This window comes from Gekko japonicus, unplaced genomic scaffold, assembly GCF_001447785.1.
Source record: "Gekko japonicus isolate JY-2015 unplaced genomic scaffold, Gekko_japonicus_V1.1 scaffold103, whole genome shotgun sequence".
Taxonomy (NCBI): Eukaryota; Metazoa; Chordata; class Lepidosauria; order Squamata; family Gekkonidae; genus Gekko; species Gekko japonicus.
In genome coordinates, this window is record NW_015160210.1 from 135,948 (window position 1) to 160,502 (window position 24,555).

At 52.8% G+C, this 24,555-nt stretch overlaps 1 protein-coding gene across 1 annotated transcript in view; it reads left to right on the plus strand.

Moving 5' to 3' along the window:
- CACNA1H (calcium channel, voltage-dependent, T type, alpha 1H subunit) overlaps positions 1-24,555 on the plus strand; it is a gene marked incomplete at its 3' end in the record, with an annotated part of 563,591 nt that overhangs the window by 101,092 nt on the left and 437,944 nt on the right. The window contains exon 2 of the mRNA XM_015409183.1: positions 8,099-8,415. Coding sequence (XP_015264669.1) covers positions 8,099-8,415 — 317 coding nt within the window. The remainder of the gene's footprint in view (positions 1-8,098; positions 8,416-24,555) is intronic.

Consider the following 24,555-nt stretch of genomic DNA (forward strand, 5'->3'; position numbering starts at 1 on the left):
AAGGGGGGGGGAGTAAGTGAGGGGCGTTTCCTCATCGACCCCCGCCCGCCCGCCGCCGCCGCCGCCGCCGCCACGCAGCCTGGGCGCGGCTGCCTAACGGAGGGATGCGCTCCGAAGCCGCCCGCTCAGCCCAGGTTTCCTTCCCCCCCTCCGAGGTCCGTCTGAACACCTGGAACGGGTTAAGGCGCCCCCCCTCCCCATCCCCACGCGCGCTGCAGACACGCCGAGCGACTGAACTTCTGAACCGCGGGCAAGCCTGACCTTCACCGCGCCGCCACCTTGGGCAGGGCCAGCTGCCAGAGAGAACAAAGGAACGGTGGAGGGGGGGAGAGAGGGGGGGAACGGGGGAGACAGAACAATGGCAGTTGGGGGGGCTGCAGAAAGCGTGCCCACGCCCCCAAATCCCGAGAAACTCCCCTCTCCCCAAATCCATCTCGGTTCCCCGCTCGCCGTGGGAGACACACACACAACCCATGCGCCCCTCTCCAAGTAAACGGTGCGCCCTGGCGCCCGGCCGCCACTCCGGCTCTTTCTGGGCTCTGCGCCCGGGGGACTTTTACGCATGGCGCGCCCTCTCCAAAAAGCGCACCCGTCCCACCTCTCCATCGCGTCGGGATCCTTTCGCGCTCTCTCCTCGCCGGGCTCCGGCGGCTGGGAGATTCCAGCCGCTCTCCGGCCTCCCCACCCCTTTCTCGCTTTCTCTCCACCCCTTTCTTCGCGTTTTTTCCCCCCAGCCCTCCCCCCGGATAAGTCTGAAGTTTCCAGTGTGCGCAAAGGCGAAGCGCTGGCTCCGGCTCCGTCGGGATCGCTCTCTCTGGCTCGCTCGAATTCAGGTTTTTTTCCCCTCCTCCTCTCTCTCTCTCTCTCGCACACACACCCCACCCCACGAAGGATTTAGCGGGGCTTGGCCGCCCCCCCCCCCACCTCCTGAGATTCGACTGGTGCAAAAGGGACCGGAGCCAGTTTGGAAGAAGATCCTCTCGCTCTCCATCTACAGAACAAGAAAAGCGGGGAGCTCCGTTATAGAGGGGGGGAAGAAACCAGGAATACACCGGTTCTAAGAGGATGGGAGTCTAGCCGGTCGGAACCCCTTCCTCTCCGCCAGAGCACCCACCGCCACCGCCGCCGGAGCTTCCAGCGCTCCCGGGACTGACTGACTGACAGTCGGAGACCTCCCTTCCCCAGGGAGGGGGGTGGGTGGGGGGGGGGGGAGAAAGAAATACCCACCCCTGCGCTCTCCTCTCGGAGTCCTTGGAAGTCGATTTTTGCCTCCTGGTCTCATGTGAACGGCAAGGCACGGCTATGCGTGTGGAAAGCCAGCGGTCCGTGAAACTGAGGTAAGGAAGCAGGACCCCCCCCTTCTCTGTCCCCGGGGGAGGGCCCCAGATGTCCACCCACCCACGTTCCCTCTGGGGCCCCGATCCCACGCACGCTGGCCACCCGCCTCACAAATCCCCTCGAGTTCAATGGCCGGACTGCAGTTTCTCCCGATTCAGCGATGGATTCAAGGGGTGTGTGTGTGTGTTCCTTTCTTCCGAGGAGACTTGCCGCCTAGCCGTTCAGACCCCACCACGTTTACTCGGGAGGGAGAAGCGGCGGCAGCGGGGGGGGGGATATTAATACGCGACTTTTGGGACTTACCCCACCCACCCCAATCCGCCTCCGCCCTCCCGCCTCTTTCAACAACTGGAAGCCCCAGATTAGGGGGACAACCCCCTCCCCGCGCCTCCCCACCCTTTCTTTTTTTCTGCCTCGCCCCTGCGCTCCTGCGCCTGGATTCTAGGGCATGGTCAATTTCACAGCACGCGTCTTCTTTGAAGCTCCTTTCACTTTTCAGACAATGCGGAGAGGGGGCTCTCTCTCTCTCTCCCCGGCAAAAGCACCGCGCGGAGAGGAATTCGGAAGGTTCCGAAGGCGCGTTTCGTTTCGGAGAAGAGAATTTATTATTATTATTATTATTGTTTTTGGCTTCCAAAAAGGGTCCAATCGGAGGGGGGAGGGAAGAGAGAGAGCGCGCAGAGAACAATGAAGCGCAGGCGGCTCGTGGCCTCCTTTTCCTTTCCTCTCCCCCCCCCCCCCGCCTCCCCAGTCTCTCCCCCCTTCAGGTTCGCCTGCCTTTCTTTAACCCTTGCCTCTCCCCCCGCTGCCTCCGCTTAACCGTTCGCTCCCCGTCTCCTTCTTCCTGATCCGCTCGATTCCCCCCCCCCTCGCCGGTAAGCACACACCATTTCTCGCGCCCCCCTCCCTTTTCTCGCCCTCCGGATCCCTTCGACGTTTCCAATTGCATCGCGTGCCTTCCTTCCTCGGCCGCCTCTCCTTCTTCCCTCCCGCGCGGAATAGGCCTGGGAACGGGCTCTTCTGGCTCGGGGGAATTGTCTTTTCCTCCCGTCGTTCTGGAAACAGATGGCTGACGCTGATGGCTGGGGAAATCAGGGGGGATCGCCTCTTCGGTGATAGAAATGTATGCTGCTGCGACTCCCCCATAGGCGCTCAAAGTGGCTTTCGGCCTCCTTCTCTCCCCTTGAGCCCTCACAACAATCCGGCGAGGTAGGTTAGGCTGAGACTGAGCAGCTGGCCTAACAGGCAGAGTGCAGATTCAAACCTGGGTCTCGCAGATTCTAGTCCAGCACTCCAGCCACTAGACCATGGTGTCTCTGTTACTTGTTATTACTAGAATCACCCATCACGAACACACATGACCACAAGTCCATCAGACCACAGGTCCATCAACGTCAGTCTCGTCTACTCAGACTGGAAGCGGCTCTCCAGGGTTTCAGGCTGAGGTCTTTCCCATGACCTGCTGCCCGATCCTTTTTACTGGAGATGCCGGGGACTGAACCTGGGACGTTCTGCATGTCAAGTAGACGCTCTGGCACTGAGCCACGGCCCCTCCCCTTCTTCCCCTGGGTTCTCTGATGGGAAAGACCCCCACCTGAGACCCTGGAAAGCTGTAAGGAGGGCCTGCGGCTCAGTGGCAGAGCCTCTGCTTGGCATGCAGAAGGTCCCAGGTTCAATCCCCGGCATCTCCAGTTAAAAAGGACCGGGCTCGGCATGCAGAAGGTCCCAGGTTCAATCCCAGGCATCTCCAGTGAAAAGGACCAGGCAGGAGTTGATGGGAAAGACCTCCGCCTGAGACTCTGGAGAACTGCTGCCAGCCCGAGTAGGCAATACTGCCCTTGATGGACCAAGGGTGTAATTCAGTGTAAGGCAGATTTGCCTGTGTTAACCCTCCAACTGTTCTTTCCAGCTTGCTCTTTTCCACTTTCATCCCAGGTCTCTTTCCTTCGACCTTTTGCTTCCTCCACCCCGCCCATCCTCTTGCGTCTCTCCCTCTCCTCTCAACAATCATTATTCCCTGCTTCTTGGACCTCTGAACGTGACTTCAGCATCCAAAGCGGGCCTCTCTCCCGCTCGCTTTCCCCATACATGAGTGCTGTTCCCCAGGTCTGGTCTTAGGGGACGTGGAGTCCCAGGCAAAATTCCGGGATTGGGTCTCAAAATCTTTTAGGTGGCATAGGGGGAGGGGGGGTCAGCTGCAGGATGGTGGGGGGCCCAGTGTTCCCCCTAAGCTGAGTTAGTGTGAGCCAGCTCACAGTTTCTTAGCCTCCGGCTCAGACATTTTCGTCTCAGCTCAGGAAGGGGGGCTCCAGAGCAAAGGGCAGTAGCCAAACTGCTCGCTCCCAACTTTCATGCCAGTTGCTCACAAAGCAGAGTTTTTGCTCACGAGACTCCACAGCTCAGAGGGAGGCATTGGCGGGGGGGTCCCCCATGGCTAAGACCATCCCTGTCATTTAGGTGTGTGTAAAGCGCCGTCCAGTCACAGCCGACATAGGGTGATCCTGCAGGGTTTTCTGGACAGGAGACAGACAGAGGTGGTTTGTGTATAGATAGGGACTCTGGGGCAAGGGATGCTCTGTCTTCTTGGTGCTTGGGGGGGTCAACAGTGGGAGGGCTTCTAATGTTCTGGCCCCACTGCTGGACCTCCTGGTGGCACCTGGTATTTCTGGCCACTGTGTGATACAGAGTGTTGGCCTGATCCAACATTGGCATCTCTTATGTTCTTATTGCCTGCCTCTGCGTAGCAAACCTGGCCTTCCTTGCTGGTCTCCCACCATTCCTTAGCTGGCCCCGCTTAGCTTCTGAGATCTGATGAGATCGGGCTCGCCTGGGCCATCCAGGTCAAGGCAAGAGACGTTTAGAGGTAGTTGGTCATTGCCTGCCTCTGCATGGCAACACTGGGCTTCCTTGGTGGTCTCCCATCCAACTACTGACCAGGGCTGACCTCACTTCGCTTCCGAGATCTGCCATTTACACCAGACAGTGAATGGAAGAAGTCACACCGGCCCTGTCGCCCAGGTGGATTTTGCATTCGACTCTCCAAGGCCGAGAAGCCGGTTCTTCTCTTCTCCCTCCCCCCAACACACTGTTGGGTTTTTCTTCACAGCTTGTCCCTTTCTTTTTTCTTGCTTTCCCCAGTCTCTCCTCTTGGGATTTGCAGACCATGCATACAACCACACACACACACAGAGAGAGAGAGAGAGAGAGAGAGAACTTAGAAATCTTGCCAGTCGTCAGGAGAAGACAGATGGGGTGGGTGAAATGTGGTAGTACGGGCTGAACTGCACATTGGCGCATTCCGAGGGTATTGCTTTCAGACTGGCTGACGTGTCTTCAAACCACTTCTGCTCAAAGGGTTAATGTCTCCACCAAGCGTCTTGCAAGGATGCTTTCTGATTCCGATAATCAGCAGCTGCCTTCCCCCAGCGAGAAGCAAGCGGAGGGGACAGCATCTGTGACAATAAGCGACGGGCCAAGTTGGGCAGGGAGGGGAAATCGGCCGCGGGCCTGCCATTCCGTTTCCACAAAATGGCCTTCTGACAAAAGTAAACACGGACTGAGGCTCTAACTTCGTGTGAGCGCAGCTGGTGGGCCTTTAAACTGGCGCTGCCGGGGATCGAACCTGGGGCCTTCTGCCTGCTGAATTTATTTTATTGACTTTGATCTTGATAAAGCCGCTTTATACAGAATCAGACCTTTGGTCCATCAAGGTCAATATTGTCTACTCTGATCGGCGGCAGTTCTCGAGGGTCTCAGGTTGGGGTCTTTCCCATCACCTCCTGCCTGGTCCTTTTTAACTGGAGATGTTTGGGATTGAACCTGCGGCCTTCTACATGCCAAGCAGAGGATCTCCCACTGAGGCAAGGCCCCTGTTTACAGCTCTCCAGGGTCTCAGGTTGGGGTCTTTCACATCACCTCCTGCCTGGTCCTTTTCAACTGAAGATGCTGGGGATTGAACCTGGGGGCCTTCTGCATGCCAAGCAGAGGCTCTTCCATTGAGCCACAGCCCCTCTTGACAGCTCTCCAGGGTCTCAGGCGGAGGTCTTTCCCATCACCTCCTGCCTGGTCCTTTTTAACTGGAAATGCTGGGAATTGAACCCGGGACCCTCTGCACGCCAAGCAGAGACTCTTCCATGGAGACTCTTCCATGGAGTAGCTCTCCAGCTGAGAACTTGGAGTGCGGCTGCCCATCCAAAGAGACAATGCTGACCTTGATGGACCGAAGCGGCTTTACGCGTTGCCGTGTCCTTTCCAATTTCACTTTTCGGTGACTTCTCCGCCTTCTCTTTTCTCCTTCCCTTCCCATCAGAGCCTTGTTCCTCTCCCTCCCACCCTTTCCCTCTCTGCGCCCACCATCTGAGTCTCCAAACCAACAAATAATAAACCCGAACTGACAATGCGTTCTCCGAAAGGAGTTGTAGCTGCTGGCCGAGGCCGGGTGAGGGGAGTCTGTGTGGCCCTCCATTCCGTTATAAACTGGCTTTCGGGCAGCACAGAGTAGTGGCAATACTGGCCTAAACGTCCAGTGGAGATGTGCCTTCAACTGGCTCCTTACAGCCCTGGCAAACAGCAGTGGAGGCCGCTTATCGGTGGGTCGCCATCAATGTTCCCTCTAAGCTGTGGAGTCTTGTGAGCAAAGGGCTGCTGGCATTAAAGTTGTGAGCGAGCAATTTGGCCACTGCATAAATCAGTTTGCTCTGGAGCAATGTTCCCTCTAAGCTGAGTTAGTGTGAGCTAGCTCACAGTTTTTTAGCCTCCGGCTCACACATTTTTGTCTTAGCTCAGGAAGGAGGGCTCCAGAGCAAACTAATTTATGCAGTAGCCAAATCGCTGGCTCACAACTTTAATGCCAGTAGCTCACCAAGTAGAATTTTTGCTGACAAGACTCCACAGCTTAGAGGGAACCTGGCTCTGGAGCCCTCCTGCCTGAGCGAAGACAAAAATCTGAGAGCTGAAGGATAAAAAACTGTGAGCTAGCTCACACTAACTCAGCTTAGAGGGAACACTGGTCGCCATCGTGGATTGGGAAATGCCCAGAGATTTTGAGGTGGAGGCTGGGGAGGGTGTGGTTTAGGAAGGGGAGGGGACTCAACAGAGGATGTGATGCCATAGAGTCCACCTGCCAAAGCAGCCACTTCCCCCAGGGGGACCAATCCCTGTTGCCTGGAGAGCAGTTGTAATTCCAGGAGATCCCCAGGCCCCGCCTGGAGGTTGTGGAGATAGAAGAGAGAATCACGGTAAAAAGCCTAAGCAGTGGGGGAAAGACCGTGCCAATTTTATGAACAATACATTTCCATTATCTTATTATTACCTTATACTCTAATAAGCGAGCAGCTGTGGCTCAAGTGCTTAAGACGCTGAACTGCAGGCTGTGGAAGGTCGGTAGTTGAGCGGTTTGAGACCCGAGTGTGCCGCATGACGGAGTGAGCTCCCGTCTCTAGTTCCAGCTCCTGCCAACCTAGCAGTTCGAAAGCAAGACATTGCAAGTAGATAAATAGGTACCACTTCGGTGGGAAGGGAACAGCATTCCGTGCGCCTCGCTGTTTAGTCATGCCGGCCACATGACCATGGAAACGTCTTCGGACAGCGCTGGCTCTTCGGCTTTGAAATGGAGATGAGCACCGCAGCCCTAGAGTCGGACTCGACTGGCTTTCGAGCAAGGGAACCTTTACCTTTTACTCTAATAAGGTGCAAATGTGAAAATCCTAATGAGGATATTATCTCACAAGTCCAAATAATGGAAATTCCAAATATGAGTCCAGTACATCCCAAAGTCCATTCAAAAACAGAAGGTTTCCATAGTGGAGCTCCAGGTAGTCCAGTGAGTTTCCGTTCCACCTGGATCCAACTGTTGGCTGGGCGAGAGTGCTTTAAGCAACTGTTGGGATGTGGTGATTTAACAATCAGACAACTATCCTTATAAATGCATGAGGCTCTGCGATCTAGACGGAATTGAAACTCATCGGGCGAAATGGAGCTCCGCCATGGAAACCTTGTTTTTTTGAATGGACTTCGGAACATACTGGACTCCTATTTGGACTTTCCATTATTTGGACTTGCGAAATAATACACTCGTTCGGATTTTTGTATTTGTGTTTTGTTAGAGGATAAGATAATAATAAGAAGAAGAGATTGGATTTATACCCCGCCCTTCACTACCCAAAGGTGTCTCAGAGCGGCTTACAAACTCCTTTCCTTCCCCCACCCCACAGCAGACACCCTGTGAGGCGGGTGGGGCTGAGAGAGCTCTAACAGAAACGGCTCTTTTCTCAAGAACAGCTGTGCCAGAACTATGGCTTGCCCAAGGTCATCCAGCAGGTGCAAGTGAAGGAGTGGGGAATCAAACCCAGTTCTCCCAGATTAGAGTCCGCGCACTTAACCACTACACCAAACTGGCTCTTAATAATAAGATAATGAGATAATGCATGTTTATTGTTCATAAAATTGTCATGTTTTCCCCCACACTGATTAGCCCCACCTGGTGGATGGGAACCCGCCTTTTCCTGGGGGTCTTCCTTGCCTGTGGGGAGCCCTTCTTCAAGAAGTGGGAGGGCTTCTAATGTCCTGGCCCCGCTGGTGGACCTCCTGATGGCACCTGGTATTTTTGGGGCACTGTGTGACACAGAGTGTTGGACTAGATGGGCCATTGGCCTGATCCAACATTCGCTTCTCTTATGTTCTTATGTTCTTAAGTCACTCCGCATCTCCAAGAACCCTCCACTTGCGCACGTCCCTCACCTGCTGCTTCTGCCCTCCGCAGGTGCTGGCTGCTATCATGGCTGATGGCGAGAGAAGAGAACCTTTCCATGTGCTGTCGAGCGACGATGTCCGGGTGCCCATAACCTCCAGCCCCACCAGCAGCCAGGCGTCTCCGCCTGGGGAGGAGAAAGACGAGGATGCCCTCAGCGCTTGTAAATCGATCCAGGACAGTCTGGCTTCCGCAGGATCGTCCACCAGGGATCCAGCCCACGAGGGAGAGAACCAGGTTCCGTACCCGGCATTGGCCTCCACCGTCTTCTTCTGCCTCCACCAGACGACCCGGCCGCGCAATTGGTGTCTCAAATTGGTTTGTAACCCATATCCTTTCCCTCCTGGGATATCCATCGTTCGTCTTGCACAGGGATTCCGGGTTCCATCAGCCCCACTGTTAAACTTGTCAGAGGTCGGATCGAGGATTTATGTTTGCGTCGGTCTGGTTACCTACCCGCCGGCCCCACATCTCAGAAGGGGGTGAGTTCATTTCAGAAGGGGGCGAGTTCGTCTGTTTGGAGATCGAGCCTCTCGGATAGTTTGGGTTTCGTCATTGTCTTAGCACTGGTTAAAGTCAGTGCTCTAGGCCTGAGGACGGAGAATAAACATTGGGGGTTTCTCAAAGAGGAGTAGAGAAACTTTGGGTTGAGTGAAGATGGTTAGCATCATGCGGAAACTGGAGAATCTCCAGAAATGGGCTTTCTGGACTGAACAGGGGTCGATTCCGTTAGTGGTGAGTCTTGTTGGATCTGTTAGAAGTCGCTCTTTTCTGGCCGGGAAGGAGCAACTGGCCATTGTCCACACTTCCCTGTCAAATTGTGTGTGTGTACGTGTCTTATCACTTCCAACCGATGAAAACCCTATGAATGAATGACCTCCAAAATATCCTCTCTTTAGCAGCCTTGCTTGGGTCTTGTAAGTGGAGGGTCGTGGCCCCCTTGACTGAGTCCATCGATCTCATGTTGGGTCTTCCTCTTTTTCTGCCGCCTTTGACGTTTCCTGCCATATTGTCTTTTCAAGCGAGTCATGTCTTCTCAGAATGTGACTAAAGCACAGTATCCTCGGTTGAGTCATTTTGGCTTCTAGGGAGAGGTCAGGCTCGATTTGCTCCTGAACGCGCCGATTTGTCTTTCTGGCAGTCCACAGGTATCCGTTAACACTAGATTTCCAATGAATCGACATTCTTTCTGCCAAATCGTAGCAATGTTTGGACAGCTGTAGACAACGCTCCCTCTAAGCTGTGGAGTCTTGTGAGCAAAAATCCTACTTTGTGAGCGACTGGCATTAAAGTTGCGAGTGAGCCATTTGGCCACCTCCTAAATCGGTTAGCTCTGGAGCCATATCCTTCCTGAGCGAAGACAAAAATGTGTGAGCCGGAGGCTAAACAAACTGTGAGCTAGCTCACACTGACTCCGCTTAGAGGGAACTCTGGTTGTAGATGTTCATCAGTCGAAGGGAAACGGCAGAGGTACCTTATCAGTTTGCGTAACGGGTTCTTGTTACTGTGCACAGTAGAAAATTCTCTCTCCCCCCCCCCCAATGTGTGATATTTACAAAGAGATCTGCTTTTGACTTACACCAGGTCTGTCCGTAGGTGTTTTGATCCAGTTGGGTTGAATGAATTGCATGGACTGCATTCGGATGTTGCCCTAAGCACAGTTGGATTAAACTCCAGTTTCATGTGCAGTACAATCCCAAACAGAGTTGCAACCTTCTAAGCCCAGGGACTTCAATGCTCTTAGACAGGGTAGAAAAAGAGGTGCAGGATCTCATTAGCATAACTTATTTCCATATGCCACACCCCCTGACATCACCGGAAGTGTGTCAGAAGGCAACACCCACCGCTCAGGCTCCACTGGACTGGTTTGGATTGCTAGCTATTGGGGGGGGGGGAGACGCAGATTTGCCCTCACAGAGGAGGGAGAGCTTGTACCTGAAGGTGGGCCGGGGGGGGGCTCTGCAACTTACCTGGCTGCTTCTTGCTCTTCGTGGCCTGACTGAGGGCTGCTGGGAGCAGGGGGTGGGGCTTGTTGCATGTGCCCGCCCCCTGGGCTCCTTACTGCCGGAGCTCCGCTCCTGTGCGTTCCCGGAGGAAATGACCCTTGCTCTTAGAAGCGGCCAGCTCTGATTAGGATGGCATTGTAGCTATGGTGCCTCAGGGGGACCACAAACCGGAATTTTGAACAGTTTCTCCAGAAACACCAATTTTATTTATTTATTTATTTAATTTGACTTATATCCCACCCTCCCTACATGGCAGGCGCAGGGCAGGTTACATCAAATTTGATTTTTAAAAATACCACAATAACCTTCATCCGGTGCTGTTGTCATTGACATTACAACCTCACAGATGCCAACACAGAGCCAGTTTGGTGTCGTGGTTAAGTGCGCGGACTCTAATCTGGGAGAACCGGATTTGATTCCCCACTCCTCCACTTTCACCTGCTGGATGACCTTGGGCAAGCCTTAGTTCTGATAAGAGCTGTTCTTGAAAAAGAGCAGTCTCTGCCAGAGCTCTCTCAGCCCCACCTACCTCACAGGGTGTCTCTTGTGGGGAGGGGAAGGGAAAGGAGTTTGTAAGCCGCTCTGAGACTCCTTCAGGTAGTGAAGGGCGGGGTATAAATCCAATCTCTTCTTCTTCTCTGCTGGTATGCAGGTCTGACCCACGGAGGGGAGGCCCAGAAAAGAGGGAGGGACATCCGTCACCCTCATTGAAAGCCTGGCGGAAGAGCTCCGTCTCGCAGGCCCTGCGGAACTGTAAAAGGTCCCACAGGGCCCTGATTTCGTATGGGAGCTCATTCCACCAGGCAGAGCCCCGGGCCGAAAAGGCATGAAGTTGCAGCTGTCCTGTCCTGGTTCTTTCTCGTGGTAGCCGATGTATCAGGTTTTCTGAGCAGACTCCGGTTTCAGTTATTTGTTCTGCTACCCACAGGTCAGTATGCCATGGCTTAACTGGTTTCCAAAGTGGGCAATACTGCCCCCCGAGGTGCTGAAACAACCCAGGTGGGTGGTCAGAGCCTTGGGTGCAATTGCGGAGTGTTGAATACAAATAGGGGGGGGGTGGAAGCATAAAGGAAGGAGAGTCCAGAACCTATCCAAAGCAGTCTTTTGGTGGCAGGCCAAATAATTTTGGTAACCTATGCAGACTTTGACCAGTTCCCCACGGACAGGTGTACCGCCCTCGCTCCTCTGTTCCCCCCCCCCGTATTGGTCAATTTCCCACCCTTCGCTGAGTTTTGATCCGCACCCCCCCCCCAATTTCCTCCACGTGTTCTTGATCCTTGTTTTTTGAGATCGAGAAGGGGGGGGATCGGAGGGAGGTGCGGACCAAAGTGCAGTCGCACATCGAAGAGTGTGAAATTGACCAATACAACCGGGGGAAATGGAAGAGCGAGGGCGGCACAGCTGCTGGTGGGGAATCGGTCTTTGTTACACAGACAGGACTTGAACTTGAGGAGGGACATGGCACAGTGGCAGAGCCTCTGCTTGGCATGCAGAAGGTCCCGGGTTCAATCCCTGGCAGCATCTCCAGTTAAAAAGGACCAGGCAGGAGGTGATGGGAAAGACCTCTGCCTGAGACCCTGGAGAGCTGTAAGGTGGGACTGTGGCTCACTGGTAGAGCCTCTGCTTGGCATGCAGAAGGTCCCGGGTTCAATCCCTGGCAGCATCTCCAGTTAAAAAGGACCAGGCAGGAGGTGATGGGAAAGACCTCTGCCCAAGACCCTGGAGAGTTGTAAAGAGGGGCCGTGGCTCATTGGCAGAGCCTCTGCTTGACATGCAGAAGGTCCCAGGTTCAATCCCTGGTAGCATCTCCATTTTAAAAGGACTGGGTAGTAGGTAGTGTGAAAGACCTCCACCTGAGACCCTGGAGAGCCACTGCCAGTTTGAGTAGGCAAGACCTCGATGGACCCAAGGGCAGATTAGGCAGCTTCATGTGTTTGTGTGTGAACTGTACATCACAACTCCTTGCCTTCTTTTGGTGCCCATGTCCGTAAACCCAACACTTGGTTTGGTGTTGTGGTTAGGAGCATGCCAGACTCTAATCTGGGAGAATCGGGTTTGATTCACCACTCCTCCACATGCAGCCAGCTGGTGTGACCTTGGGTCAGTCACAAGTTCTCTCAGAGCTGTTCTCTCAAGGGCAGTCCTCGAAAAAGCTCTCTCAGCCCCACCGACCTCACAGGGTGTCTGTTGTGGGGAGGGGAAGGCGAAGGAGATTGCAAGCTGCTCTGAGACTCCGAGTTTAAGGGGGGGATATAAATCCAATCTCTCCCTCTCTCCTCCTCCTCCTCCTCCACAAAGTGGACTATCATTGCCGCAAAGGTATAGCAAGACTTACAAACTCCTTTCCCTTCCCCTCCCCACAACAGACACCCTATGAGGCGAGTGGGGCTGGGAGAGCTCTGACAGAAACTGCTCTTTTTCAAGAACAGCTCTTATCAGAACTACGGCTTGCCCAAGGTCATCCAGCAGGTGGAAGTGGAGGAGTGGGGAATCAAACCCGGTTCTCCCAGATTAGAGTCCGCGCACTTAACCACGACACCAAACTGGCCAAAGGTAACCCAGCCATTTTCCATTGCAGAGTAGAAACCTGAACTCCTAGATCCTAGCCTGACCCTCTAGCCACTATACCATAAAAGTGGGGAAGGGGGGGTGGATTTTAGAGTATAGTCAGACTCCAATAAGATGGCTGGCCAAAAACGCACGTTTTGATGTCAAGGTGTTAGTACTGGGATATTTGGTTAATATAGCAGAGTGTTGCCCAGTCACAGAAGCGTGATGCTGAGTTCAGGAAAAAAAATCTCCCAAGAAGTATATTGCAAAAAATGTAAACTTAGATTGGTTCGAGCAGATCCAGTTCACATTCAGGTTGTGGTCAAAAGGAGAGAGAGAAGCCTCATCCACGGTCTACTTTCCCTGTCACAGATGGCCAGCTTTCCTGGCACTGTGTGTGTGGGAGGATGAGGGCATTGTCTCTACGGGAGAGACCTGCAGAGACGTGTGTCTGTATGGAAGGCCATGTGCAGGGTGGGAGAGGACAAAGGGAGAGAGGAAGGGTCAGAGGGCAGCTCCCAGGTTAAACACCTAGAAGAAGATGAGATTGGATCTATACCCCACCCAGCCCCGTAGCTAAGGACTTTTTAAGGAGGGGGCCACCTGCTAATCCAATCAAAGGCTCCAGGGAAAGGGCTGCAGCAGCCACAGCCTCCGAGTTCAGCTCCCCCCCCCCAAGGAGCCCCAGTGCTTCTTCCCACAGCACAGCACCAGGGACAGCCTCTGAAACCTCCCTGCCAACAGGCTGACAGGCAGTCAGGGGGGGTTGGGGTAGAGGAGCCAAGGCACAGGAAGGGGGCCCATAAAAACTGCTAGGAGGCCAGGCCCCGTGGGTCCCGCGTTAGCTACGGGACTGACCCCACCCTTCACTGCCCAAAGGAGTCTCAGAGCAGCTTACAACCTCCTTTCCCTTCCCCTCCCCACAACAGACACCCTGTGAGGTAGGGGGGGGCTGAGAGAGCTCTGACAGAAACTGCTCTTTTTCAAGAACAGCTGTGCCAGAACTACGGCTTGCCCAAGATCATCCAGCAGGTGCATGTGGAGGAGGAGTGGGGAATCAAACCCGGTTCTCCCAGATTAGAGTCTGTGCACTTAACCACTACACCAAACTGGCTGTAGCCCTAACCCTAACCTAGACACCCATAGAGTGGTGTACTATCCCCCAATGTCCAGGCATGCGAAGTCACTCACTCCAACAGTTAGCACATGGGAGTAGAAGCTGTGATGGATGAGTTGGGTGGACACACTAAAGAAATGCTACGGCTTGTGTGGTCTTCCAGGGACGCATTGCCAGAGTATTGCAGGACAGCAAGGGCTCTTTCTGTAGCAGGGACTCCTTTGCCTATTAGGCGACACGCCCCTAATGCAGCCAATCCTCCCAGAGCGTACAGTAGCCCCTGTAAGAAGAGCCCTGTAAGCTCTTGGAGGATTGGCTACATTAGGGGTGTGTCGCCTAATATGCAAAGGAATTCCTGCTACAAAAAGAGCCCTGCGGGTACCTTCCATTCATGCGCCGTTGGGTAGCCCAAACGTGTTTTGTGTGTCAATCCTGTATCCAGCACAGACTCGGTGTGTGGTTCTTTGGATTGTTTAAAAAGCTGGTCGGCATGGGTTGACGTCTCAATGTCGAAGCGCTGGGGGGGGGAACGAATTCGAGGCATCCGCTGGGTATCTTCCAGGGGTTATCGGCCTGTTTTATGACAGGTGTTATTTATTAATATAGCGATTATTGATCTGGCTTTCGTTAAGCAGGGGGAAGAGAGAGAGAGAGAGAGGGTATGTGTTAAATCAGCTCTTTCCTGCCTCCCTTGGCAACGGCCAACCAAAGGGGAGCTGCTGGGAGAAGGCAGGGAGATGGCAACCCCTAATAGCCCATCACTAAGAGCAGTCAGAGAGACATCTGCTTCATAGGCCTCTTTGTACTCTTGCTTCAGCTGGCTAGGGTGGCTAGCCAGGATGTTAACTTTAATAAGTTTTTCGAAGGCACGCTGGAAGGGGGGTATTAGTGGTGGGAGGGGGAGACGCCACCTTCCCATAACCACTCGAGAGGGAGAGTTTTCAAAGCGTTGGGCCATCATAATATAAGGACATGGGAAGAGCCCTGCTGCATCAGACCAGTGAAGGTCCATCCAGTCCAGCATCCCGTCTCACACAGGGGCCAGCCAGTTCCTCTGGAGGGCCAACAACAGGGCAGAGAGGCTGAGGCCTTCCCCTGAGAAGGACACCAGAAGAGCCTTGCTGGATCAGACCAGTGAGAGTCTATCTAGTCCAGCATCCCGTCTCACACAGGGGCCAACCAATTCCTCTGGAAGGCCAACCACAGGGCACAAAGGCCAAGGCCTTCCCCTGAGAAGAACCTCAGAAAAGCCCTGCTGGATCAGACCAGTGAGGGTCCATCTAGTCCAGCATCCTGTCTCTCACCCAGTGGACAACCAGTTCCTCTGGAAGGCCAACAACAGGGCTCTGAGGCCAAGGTCTTCCCTTGATAAGAAGATCAGAAGGGCCCTGCTGGATAAGACCAGTGAGGGTCCATCTAGTCCAGCATCCCATCTCATGCAGTGGCCAACCAGTTGCTCTAGAAGGCCAACAACAGGGCACTGAGGCCAAGGCCTTCCCCTGATAAGAGCCTCAGAAGAAGAGCCCTGCTGGATAAGGCCAGTGAGCGCTCATCTAGTCCAGCATCCTATCTCACACAGTAGCCAACTAGTTCCTCTAGAAGGCCAACAACAGGGCATGGAGGCCGAGACCTTCCCCTGATAAGAACCTCAGAAGAGCCCTGCAGGATCAGACCAGCGAGGGTCCATCCAGTCCAGCATCCCATCTCACACAGCAGCCAACCAGTTCCTCTGGAGATCCAGCAACAGGGCTCAGAGGCTGAGGCCTTCCCCTGTTGTTGCCTCCTGGCTCTGGGATTCTTCTTGTCTTCTTTCAAGAGAGAAGAAGGGCTGTGAACTGGCAAACGGTCGAGAGTCTGTACTTGTCACTGGGATTTCTTTGCTCTAGACATTTCTGCCTCTTGTCTGATGAATTAAACCAGCCAGGGCTCCATCCTCCATTAACAAGGAATCTTGTTCTACCTTCAGGACCAACACATTTGTCATGGCAGAAGCATTTTATGATCTAGGGAGGTGGCTGGCTCCCTTTCGCTGGCAGCTTTCAAGAAGAGGCTGGATGAATATTTGTTAGAGATGCTATAGGCGGGTCCTGCATTGGGCAGGGGGTTGGACTAGATGGCTTCTATGGCCCCTTCCAATGCTATGATTCCATGATTCTATGAATGTACACACTCGGACGAATAGAAGAAGGGGTGTGGGAGGTGTGCGGGAGAAACTATTCCGAAAATGAAGTCAGAGAATCTAAGAACCCAGCAATACCTCACTATGAGGAAAGGGCAAGGATTTATTGCTTTTCATAATAACTTCCCATCGTCATCATCATCAGCATCTTCATTCATGCCCTGCCTTTCTCCACAGCCTTGGGCTTACCACATTTTCCCTTTCTTTTTTTTGTCCTTGTAACAACCACCCTGCGAGGGAGCTTAGGCTGAGCATCTGTGAGATTGGTAGAGCAGGGATCTGAACCTGTGTCTCCCATCTCCCCGTCCAGTGCTATCCAGGGCTCTTTTTGTAGAAAAAGCCCAGCAGGAACTCATTAGCATAATAGGCCACACCTAACAGCAGAAACACATTAGCATATTAGGCCACACCCCTTGTTACCAGAAGTGTGGTCATCCAGCCACACCCATCTTTTGCTTCTTATTCTGTTTACCTTCTTTGTTGTCAAAACACAGGGCTTTTTTGTAGCACGAACTCCTTTGCATGTTAGGCCACACACACCCCTAATGTAGCCAATCCTAATGAGTTCCTCCTGTTGGGTGTGGCCTATTATGCTAATGAGTTGAGGTGTGCTTTAGAGGGCAGCTGAGGGTGTCTGTTTTTCAGAGAGGAAGGAGATTGTAAGCGGCTCTGAGACTCCAAGTGAAGGTCAGGGTATAAATCCAAATTCTTCTTCTGGGAGACGTTCCCTCGAGGTGGATGCATCCCTCCCCTCAGCATTTAATCCCCATTTAATGGCCACCCTTTTATTTATTTAAGTCATTTATATCCTCTTTTTTGTTCTCCTCACAACAATCCTGTGAGGTAGGATAGACAGAGAGCGTGTGACTGGGCCAGCGTCACCCAGTAAGCTTCCATGGCAGAACAGGGATTTGAACCTAGGTATCTCAGATCTTTCACCGTGCCGGCCAGAGGACTCAAGCTGAGAGAACCTGCAGATCCTGTCATCCATCTTGTCTCATGGACACGTGAAGCTGCCCTATACTGGATCAGACCCTTGGTTCATCAAAGTCAATACTGTCTACTCAAAGGTCTCTGGCTGAGGTCTTTCCCATCACCTCCTGCCTGGTCCTTTTAAATGGAGATGCCGGGGATTGAACCTGGGACCTTCTGCATGCCAAGCAGAGGCTCTACCACTGAGCCACAGCCCCTCCTTACAGCTCTCCAGGATCTCAGACGGAGGTCTTTCCCATCACCTCCTGCCTGGTCCTTTTAAATGGAGATGCCGGGGATTGAACCTGGGACCTTCTGCATGCCAAGCAGAGGCTCTACCACTGAGCCACAGCCCCTCCTTACAGCTCTCCAGGATCTCAGACGGAGGTCTTTCCCATCACCTCCTGCCTGGTCCTTTTAAATGGAGATGCCGGGGATTGAACCTGGGACCTTCTGCATGCCAAGCAGAGGCTCTTCCACTGAGCCACGGCCCTTCTTGACAGCTCTCCAGGGTCTTGGGCGGAGGTCTTTCCCAGCACCTCCTGCCTGGTCCTTTTTAACTGGAGATGCCGGGGACTGAACCTGGCACCTTCTGCATGCCAAGCAGAGGCTCTTCCACTGATCCACAGCCCCTCCTTACAGCTCTCCAGGATCTCAGACGGAGGTCTTTCCCATCACCTCCTGCCTGGTCCTTTTAAACTGGAGATGCTGCCGAGGACTGAACCTGGGACCTTCTGCATACCAAGCAAATGCTCTGCCACTGAGCCACAGCCCCTCTTTACAGCTCTCCAGGGTCTCAGATGGGGGTCTTTCCCATCACCTCCTGCCTGGTCCTGTTTAAATGGAGATGCTGCCAGGGACTGAACCTGGGACCTTCTGCATGCCAATCAGAGGCTCTGCCACTGAGCCACAGCCCCTCCCTTTCCAATCTCTTTAAATCCCTGACACATCAGCAGATGAGCCGGTACTGGGTCTCATTGCCTGTCCTTGTCATTCGCTCCTCCCCCCCAATCCGCTGTTCATAGCAGGGCTTCAGGTGTTCCACGCAACACCTTGCAGTATTTAAGGACACTGCGCTAAATCCCCCCCCCCGGGCCAAGAGCCCAGCAACGGAAATGATAGCGCTGACCTGCACAGGGATTTGACATTTGAAAGCCGTCATCTCCGGGAGAATCTGCTTGCTCTTAATCTAGGCGAGGTTTTCGTTCGGAAAACGCTTAGGTTGTCAGATCCCAACCTGGGAACATTTGAAACAAGGAGAACTGGGACAGCGGGGGGGGGGGGTTCTTATTATATCTGACTCACTATTCCTCTCTTAGGATGGGCCAGATGGCAATGGTCAGGTCACGGGCATCTAGAATGGTTCACCAGCTGAGGGAAGCATGCGAGATTGTCCAAAGGTCTTTGGTGGAGGGGAAACTGTTTTGGCAGTTCTGGCTGTATTTTTAACCCCTGCGTTACACTGGTGTCCTCTCAACGGGTGTGGCTTCATCTTTGAAGCTAAGGAGATAAGGTGGGGTAGAGACAGGGGTCATTTCCTGCGGGAGCGCACAGGAGCGGAGCTCCGGCAGTAAAGAGCCCAAGGGGCGGGCACATGCAACAAGCCCCGCCCCCTGCTCCCAGCAGCCCTCAGTCAGAGCAAGAAGCAGCCAGGTAAATTGCAGAGCTCCCCCCGGTCCAAGACAGTCCAGTGGCACCTTTAAGACCCAGTTTTATTCAGGTACAAGCTCCCCCTCCTCTGTGAGGGCAGATCTGCACGCCCCCCCCCCAATAGCTAGCAATCCAAAACAGTCCAGTGGAGCCTGAGCGGTGGGTGTTGCCTTCTGACACACTTCTGGTGATGTCAGGGGGCGTGGCAAATGCATATAAGGTATGCTAATGAGTTATGCTAATGAGCTCCTGCACCTCTTTTTCTACAAAATGACCCCTGGGTAGAGATATTTTAGATGATTATTCATTTGGGAGGGGGGCTTGTATAATTTTGGGAAAGACCCAATACGATGAGAGTAAGTAAACGTGGTATTGTGCAAAGGACCACCACGAGGTATAGATGAAACACATCTTTCTGGGGGAGTGATGCTCTGTGTTCTTGGTGCTTGTGGGGGCAACAGTGGGAGGGCTTCTGGAGTTCTGGCTCTGCTGGTGGACCTCCTGATGGCACCTGGGTTTTGGGCACAGTGTGGCACAGTGTTGGACTGGATGGGCCATTGGACTGATCCAACATGGCTTCGCTTACATTCTTATGTCTGGGGCAGTGATGCTCTGTCTTCTTGGTGCTTTAGAGGGCATCTGGAGTTCTGGCTCATGCTGGTGGACCTCCTGGTGGCACCTGGGTTTTTGGTACTGTGTGACACAGTGTTGGACTGGATGGGCCGTGGGCCTCATCCAACATGGCTTCACTTATGTTCTTAGGTTAAAGTGTCACACTAGAATCTGGGAGACCCATCTTTGAATCCCTGCTCGGCCAAGGAAGCTGACTGGGTGACCTTGGATCAGTCACACTCAGCCTCTCCTCCTATGCAGGGCTGTTGTGAGGGTAAAATGGAGGAGAGGAGAGGGTCCCAATTTGGTGTCGTGGTTAAGTGCGCGGTCTCTAATCTGGGAGAACCAGGTTTGATTCCCCCCTCCTCCACTTGCACCTGGATGACCTTGTGCAAGCCGTAGTTCTGACAAGAGCTGTCCTTGAAAAAGAGCAGTTTCTGTCAGAGCTCTCTCAGCAACCCCACTGACCTCAGAGGGTGTCTGTTGTGGGTAGGGGAAGGGAAAGGAGTTTGTCAGCCGCTCTGAGACTCCGAGTGAAGGGTGGGGTATAAATCCAATCTCCTCCTCCTCCTCTTCTACTTGTTTGTGCTATGACTGCAGAATTACATTGCAAACTGCTAACAGTTTGGTGTAGTCGTTAAGTGCGTGGACTCTAAACTGGGAGAACCGGGTTTGATTCCCCACTCCTCCACTTGCACCTGCTGGATGACCTTGGGCAAACCATAGTTCTCTTAGAGCTGTTCTCTCAAGAGCAGTCCTCAAAAGAGCTCTCAGCCCCACCGACCTCACAGGGTGTCTGTTGTGGGTAGGGGAAGGGAAAGGAGTTTGTCAGCCGCTCTGAGACTCCTCTGGGTAGTGAAGGGTGGGGTCTAAATCCAATCTCCTCCTCCTCTCCTCTGAAAAGAAAGCCAGGGTATAAATTCAGTAAATTCCAACTCTATGATTCAATGGAATAAGTGAAATATTATTAACCTTTTTTTGTTGTTGTTGACATGATTTTGGGAAACACCAAAAATATTGATGGTGACTAAGTGTGCGAGACAGAGAGAGAAGGCAAGAGAGCGCTTCTGAGCATGCACAGAGTGTGCTTAAGGGTCATGCCACGTCGGATGATGTCATTTCCAAGAAGGCTCCCATCACAGCTCCATCCCTTTTAAAAATTAACTCAGGGCCTTTCTGCCGCTGAGCCGAAGATGCCGGTTTCCACGTCTGCATCAATAGTTGCTTCCGGGCAACGGAGTCGCAGAGTTTTGCACAATCTGCTCATCTTTTAAAGAAAAAACAAATATACGATATGCATTTCAAACGCTGCATTTGGCAAAAGGGCAGGCGGCAGTGGGGCGAACACCACCTGAGCATTGCTGGGGGCTTGGAAGGCGGCGAGAAAGACGGCTGGTTAGCCGAGGGGTGTGCGTGTGTCTGTGCTGAAAGAGAAGCTCAGGAGATTCGGAAAGCACCTGTCTTTGGGGGTTGGGGCGAGGCATGAGGAAGGGAACCCTGCGAGGGAGATATGTCCAAATGGTTTGGAACGACAGATAGTTCATTTCTCTACTCGGGAGTCCCCGAGCAGTGGCAGAGAATTGCTCTGTGTGTGTGTGTGTGTGTGTGTGTGTGTGTGTGTGTTGCATTCTGCTCAGGGCAATGAAAAGAGAGGAGGGGATGGATGTCATCCGGAGGCTGTGTAGGAACAGGGTTGCCAACTTTGGCTCGGGAAGTTCCCGGAGATTTGGGGAAGGCAGGATTTGGAGAAGGGAGGGGCCACGGGGGGGGACATGTGCCCTGGAGTCCCCTTCCCAAAGCAGCCGTTTTCTCAAAACGAACTGATCTGTCTCGTCTGGAGGTCAGTTGTAATTCCAGGGGCTCTCCAGGCCCCACCTGGAGGTTGACAACTGCAGGGAGAGGGTATGATGCAGCAGGAACGGTGATGGGATTCCCCCCAGGTTTTTGTGGCTTGTGGGGCAAATGTTTTTTTTTTCTTCTGGTGGGGCTGCCCTTATTCCTTTGTCAGCTCCAGTCCTCCCTCAAGCCTAACCGCCCGGTGGCCAGCCCTCTCCCTCCCCCTAAGGCAAGATGTAAAGGGCCCTTCAGCTGATCAGAGGAGAGCACGTGGGCCGCCAATCAGCTGGAGGGCTCTTTAAATCTTGCAGGAGGGGAAGGGAGAGGGGTGCGCGCCACCCACCACCACCCCGGCTTCTTCTCAAAAGAAGCCCACTGATTCTTCTAAAAAAATCTTGTGGGGCTGGCCCTTTAAGGAAGGGGCAAAGCCCCCAACAGCCCCACTGTAGTTATGGGCCAGGATTCCCCCCATGTGGAAACAGGGAGGGCGATATAGATTGGGGATGAGGAAGGGGGAATTGGAAGAAGAAGAAGAGGAGGAGGAGGAGATTGGATTTATGCCCCACCCTTCACTCGGAGTCTCAGACTGGCTCACACACTCCTTTCCTTCCCCTTCCCCTCCCCACAACAGACACCCTGTGGGGTAGGTGGGGCTGAGAGAGCTCTTTCTAGGACTGCCCTTGAAAGAACTGCTCTGACAGAACTATGGCTTGCTCAAAGTCATCCAGCAGCTGCATGTGGAGGAGTGGGGAATCAAACCTGGTTCTCCCAGATTAGAGGCCACGCACTTAAGCACTACACCAAACACACCTATGTTTCTCTTCCTCTGAATTTTGGTCCCGATGTTGGAGTTCCCCAAAGTGCAGCTTTTGTCTTTGTTGTTGTTGTTGTTGGTTTTGGAATTTTGCACAAAGCTTCTCCCCCTTTCCGTTCTTTTGCCCTCCTGCACACTGGCAATGTGCCTGTGACTAGTGATGCTTATGGTAATCTTGATAGCACTGCACATAATGAGATTCCTTTTGTGGGGCGGTTTACCAGGGTTCATCAGTAAAACACTCCACAAACCAGAATCATCATTCCAACGTACATGCGGTGACGACGATATCATTCTCCCGAAGCCTTCGTACTTCTGCGATCCCCGGCTTTAAGAATCATGAAAAGATTACTCCCAAGCATGAAGAATGATTCTCTACGGCATGAAGGTAATTCTCTAACATGATATAGTTTCAGTGCCACATTAGATAATAATAGAGCTGTCATTCTTTGATGTGATGTAAAGAACCTTCAGGTTCTTATTAGAGAATCTGACTTGTCTACACTTTTCCGATGATCAGGAATTCACAATCCCAGGACTTTGGGGAAGAAAGAAATCCCAATTTCAAGCCTAGGTGAACTGGGTCTGAACTTGTTGAGACTGAGAGGCAAAAAGATCTTGGGATCATAGTGAACGTGTCAACCCCAGTGTACTGCAGTGGTGAACACGGCAAACTCTATGCTGAGGATTATTAGGAAAGCGATTGGGAATAAAACGGCTGATATTGTAATGCAGTATCATGATGCCTCTGTATAAATCGATGGTGCGACCTCATTTGGAGTTCTGTGAACAGTTCTGGTCACCACACCTCAAAAAGGATACTGTAGCATTGGAAGAAGTACTTTTCTCCCTTTCTCACAATACAAGAACTCGTAGCCATTCCATGACGTTGCTGAGCGGTTGGTTTAGAATGGATAAAAGGGAGTCCTTCTTCACCCAAAGAGTGATTAACATGTGGGATTCACTGCCACAGGAAGTGGTGGCGGCTACAAGCATGGACGGCTTCAAGAGGGAATTAGATAAATATATGGAGCAGAGGTCCATCAGTGGCTATTAGCCACAAGGTATGGATAGGAACTTTCGTTCTGGGGCATGTGATACCGTATTCTTGGTGGTGGTGGTGGGGGCAATAGTGGGAGGGCTTCTAGTGTCCTGGCCCCACTGCTGGACCTCCTGATGGCACCTGGTATTTTTGACCACTGTGTGACACAAGAGTGTTGGACTGGATGGGCCATTAGCCTGCTCCAACACTGGCTTCTCTCATGTTCTTATGTTCCTATCTCTGGTGTGGCCTCATTTGGAATCCTGTGTGCAGTTCTGGTCGCCGTATCTCCAAAAGGACACTTCCGAGGTAGGAAAAGTTCAGAGGAGGGCAACCAAGATGATTCAGGGGTTGGAGCCCCTTCCCAATGAAGAAAGGCTGAAGAGTCTCGGGGACTTCTCAGTTTAGAAAAAGGGTAACTAAGAGGGCGCATGAAGAGGTTTATAAAATCATGCACTGGTTGGAGAGAGGTTGAGAAAGGGCCCTTTTTCTCCCTCTCCCAAAAGACTCCAACTCGGGGGCCTCCAATGAAACTGTTGGGCAGTAGGTTCAGGACAGACAACAGGAAATACTCCTTTTCAGTCGCTCACTGGAAATCCCGTAGAGGGGAACTGAATCCAATGAGCGGAGTGAAGGTGGAAGGAGACCCTATATTTTATCGCAGAATCCAAACCAAAGGGATCTTGCCATCCTGACTACTAACAGTGCCCTGGGCTGGGTGGCTGAGAGTAGCTCGATCTCATCAGATCTCAGAAGCTAAGCAGGATCGGCCCTGGTTAAGCGCTTGGTTGGGAGACCAACCAGGAAGTCCAGGGTTGCTACGCAGAGGCAGGCGACGGCAAAACCACCTCTGAATGTCTCTCACCTTGACCTGGATGTCCCCGGCGAGCCTGAGCTCATCAGATCTTGGAAGCTACACAGGGTCAGCTTTGGTCCGTATTTCGATGGGAGACCGACAAGGAAGTCCAAGGTTGCTACGCAGAGGCAGGCGATGATGAACCACCCCTGATTGCCTCTTGCACTGACCTGGACGGCCCAGGCTGGCCTGATGTCATCAGATTTCTGAAGCAAAGGAGGGTGGCTCTGGTTGCTATTTGGGTGGGAGACCACCAAGGAAGTCCAAGGTCGGGATGCAGAGGCAGGCCATGGGAAACCACCTCTGAACTCTCTTGCCTTGAAAACCCTACGAGGTCACCATAAGCCAGCTGCTACTCAATGCCAACCTCCGTCCCCACCAAAAGAACCTCCTAATGGATGCTTGGACGCGTGCTTGCTTTCCACCTGCTCAACCTGTACATCCACGGATTAGAACTTTTACTACGATTCCTTCATCTCCATCTTTGATTTTTCCCCCCCACTTCTTCCCCCCCCAAAAAAGAAGTTTCTCCTTTGGCTGACAATTAGCTGGCGTGGTGTTTATCAGCTCCACTCCACGCTTCCTCCATAAATCGTTGGCTTTACATATTTATGATCGCGGGGAAAGATACGCCGCTGTATCTCAGCCTCCAGAAGTCTGGCTACAAGTTTCCTCTCTATTTGTTTTCTTTCTTTCTCAGTCTCTCTTAACGAGAAGTTATCTGGTGGGGCTGGGAAAATGGGCTGGTCTAAATGGGTCAGTCAGTAAATCAGTCAATCCTAAAAGAAATCCACCCTGACTGTTCCCTGGAAGGCCGGATAATGAAACTGAAGCT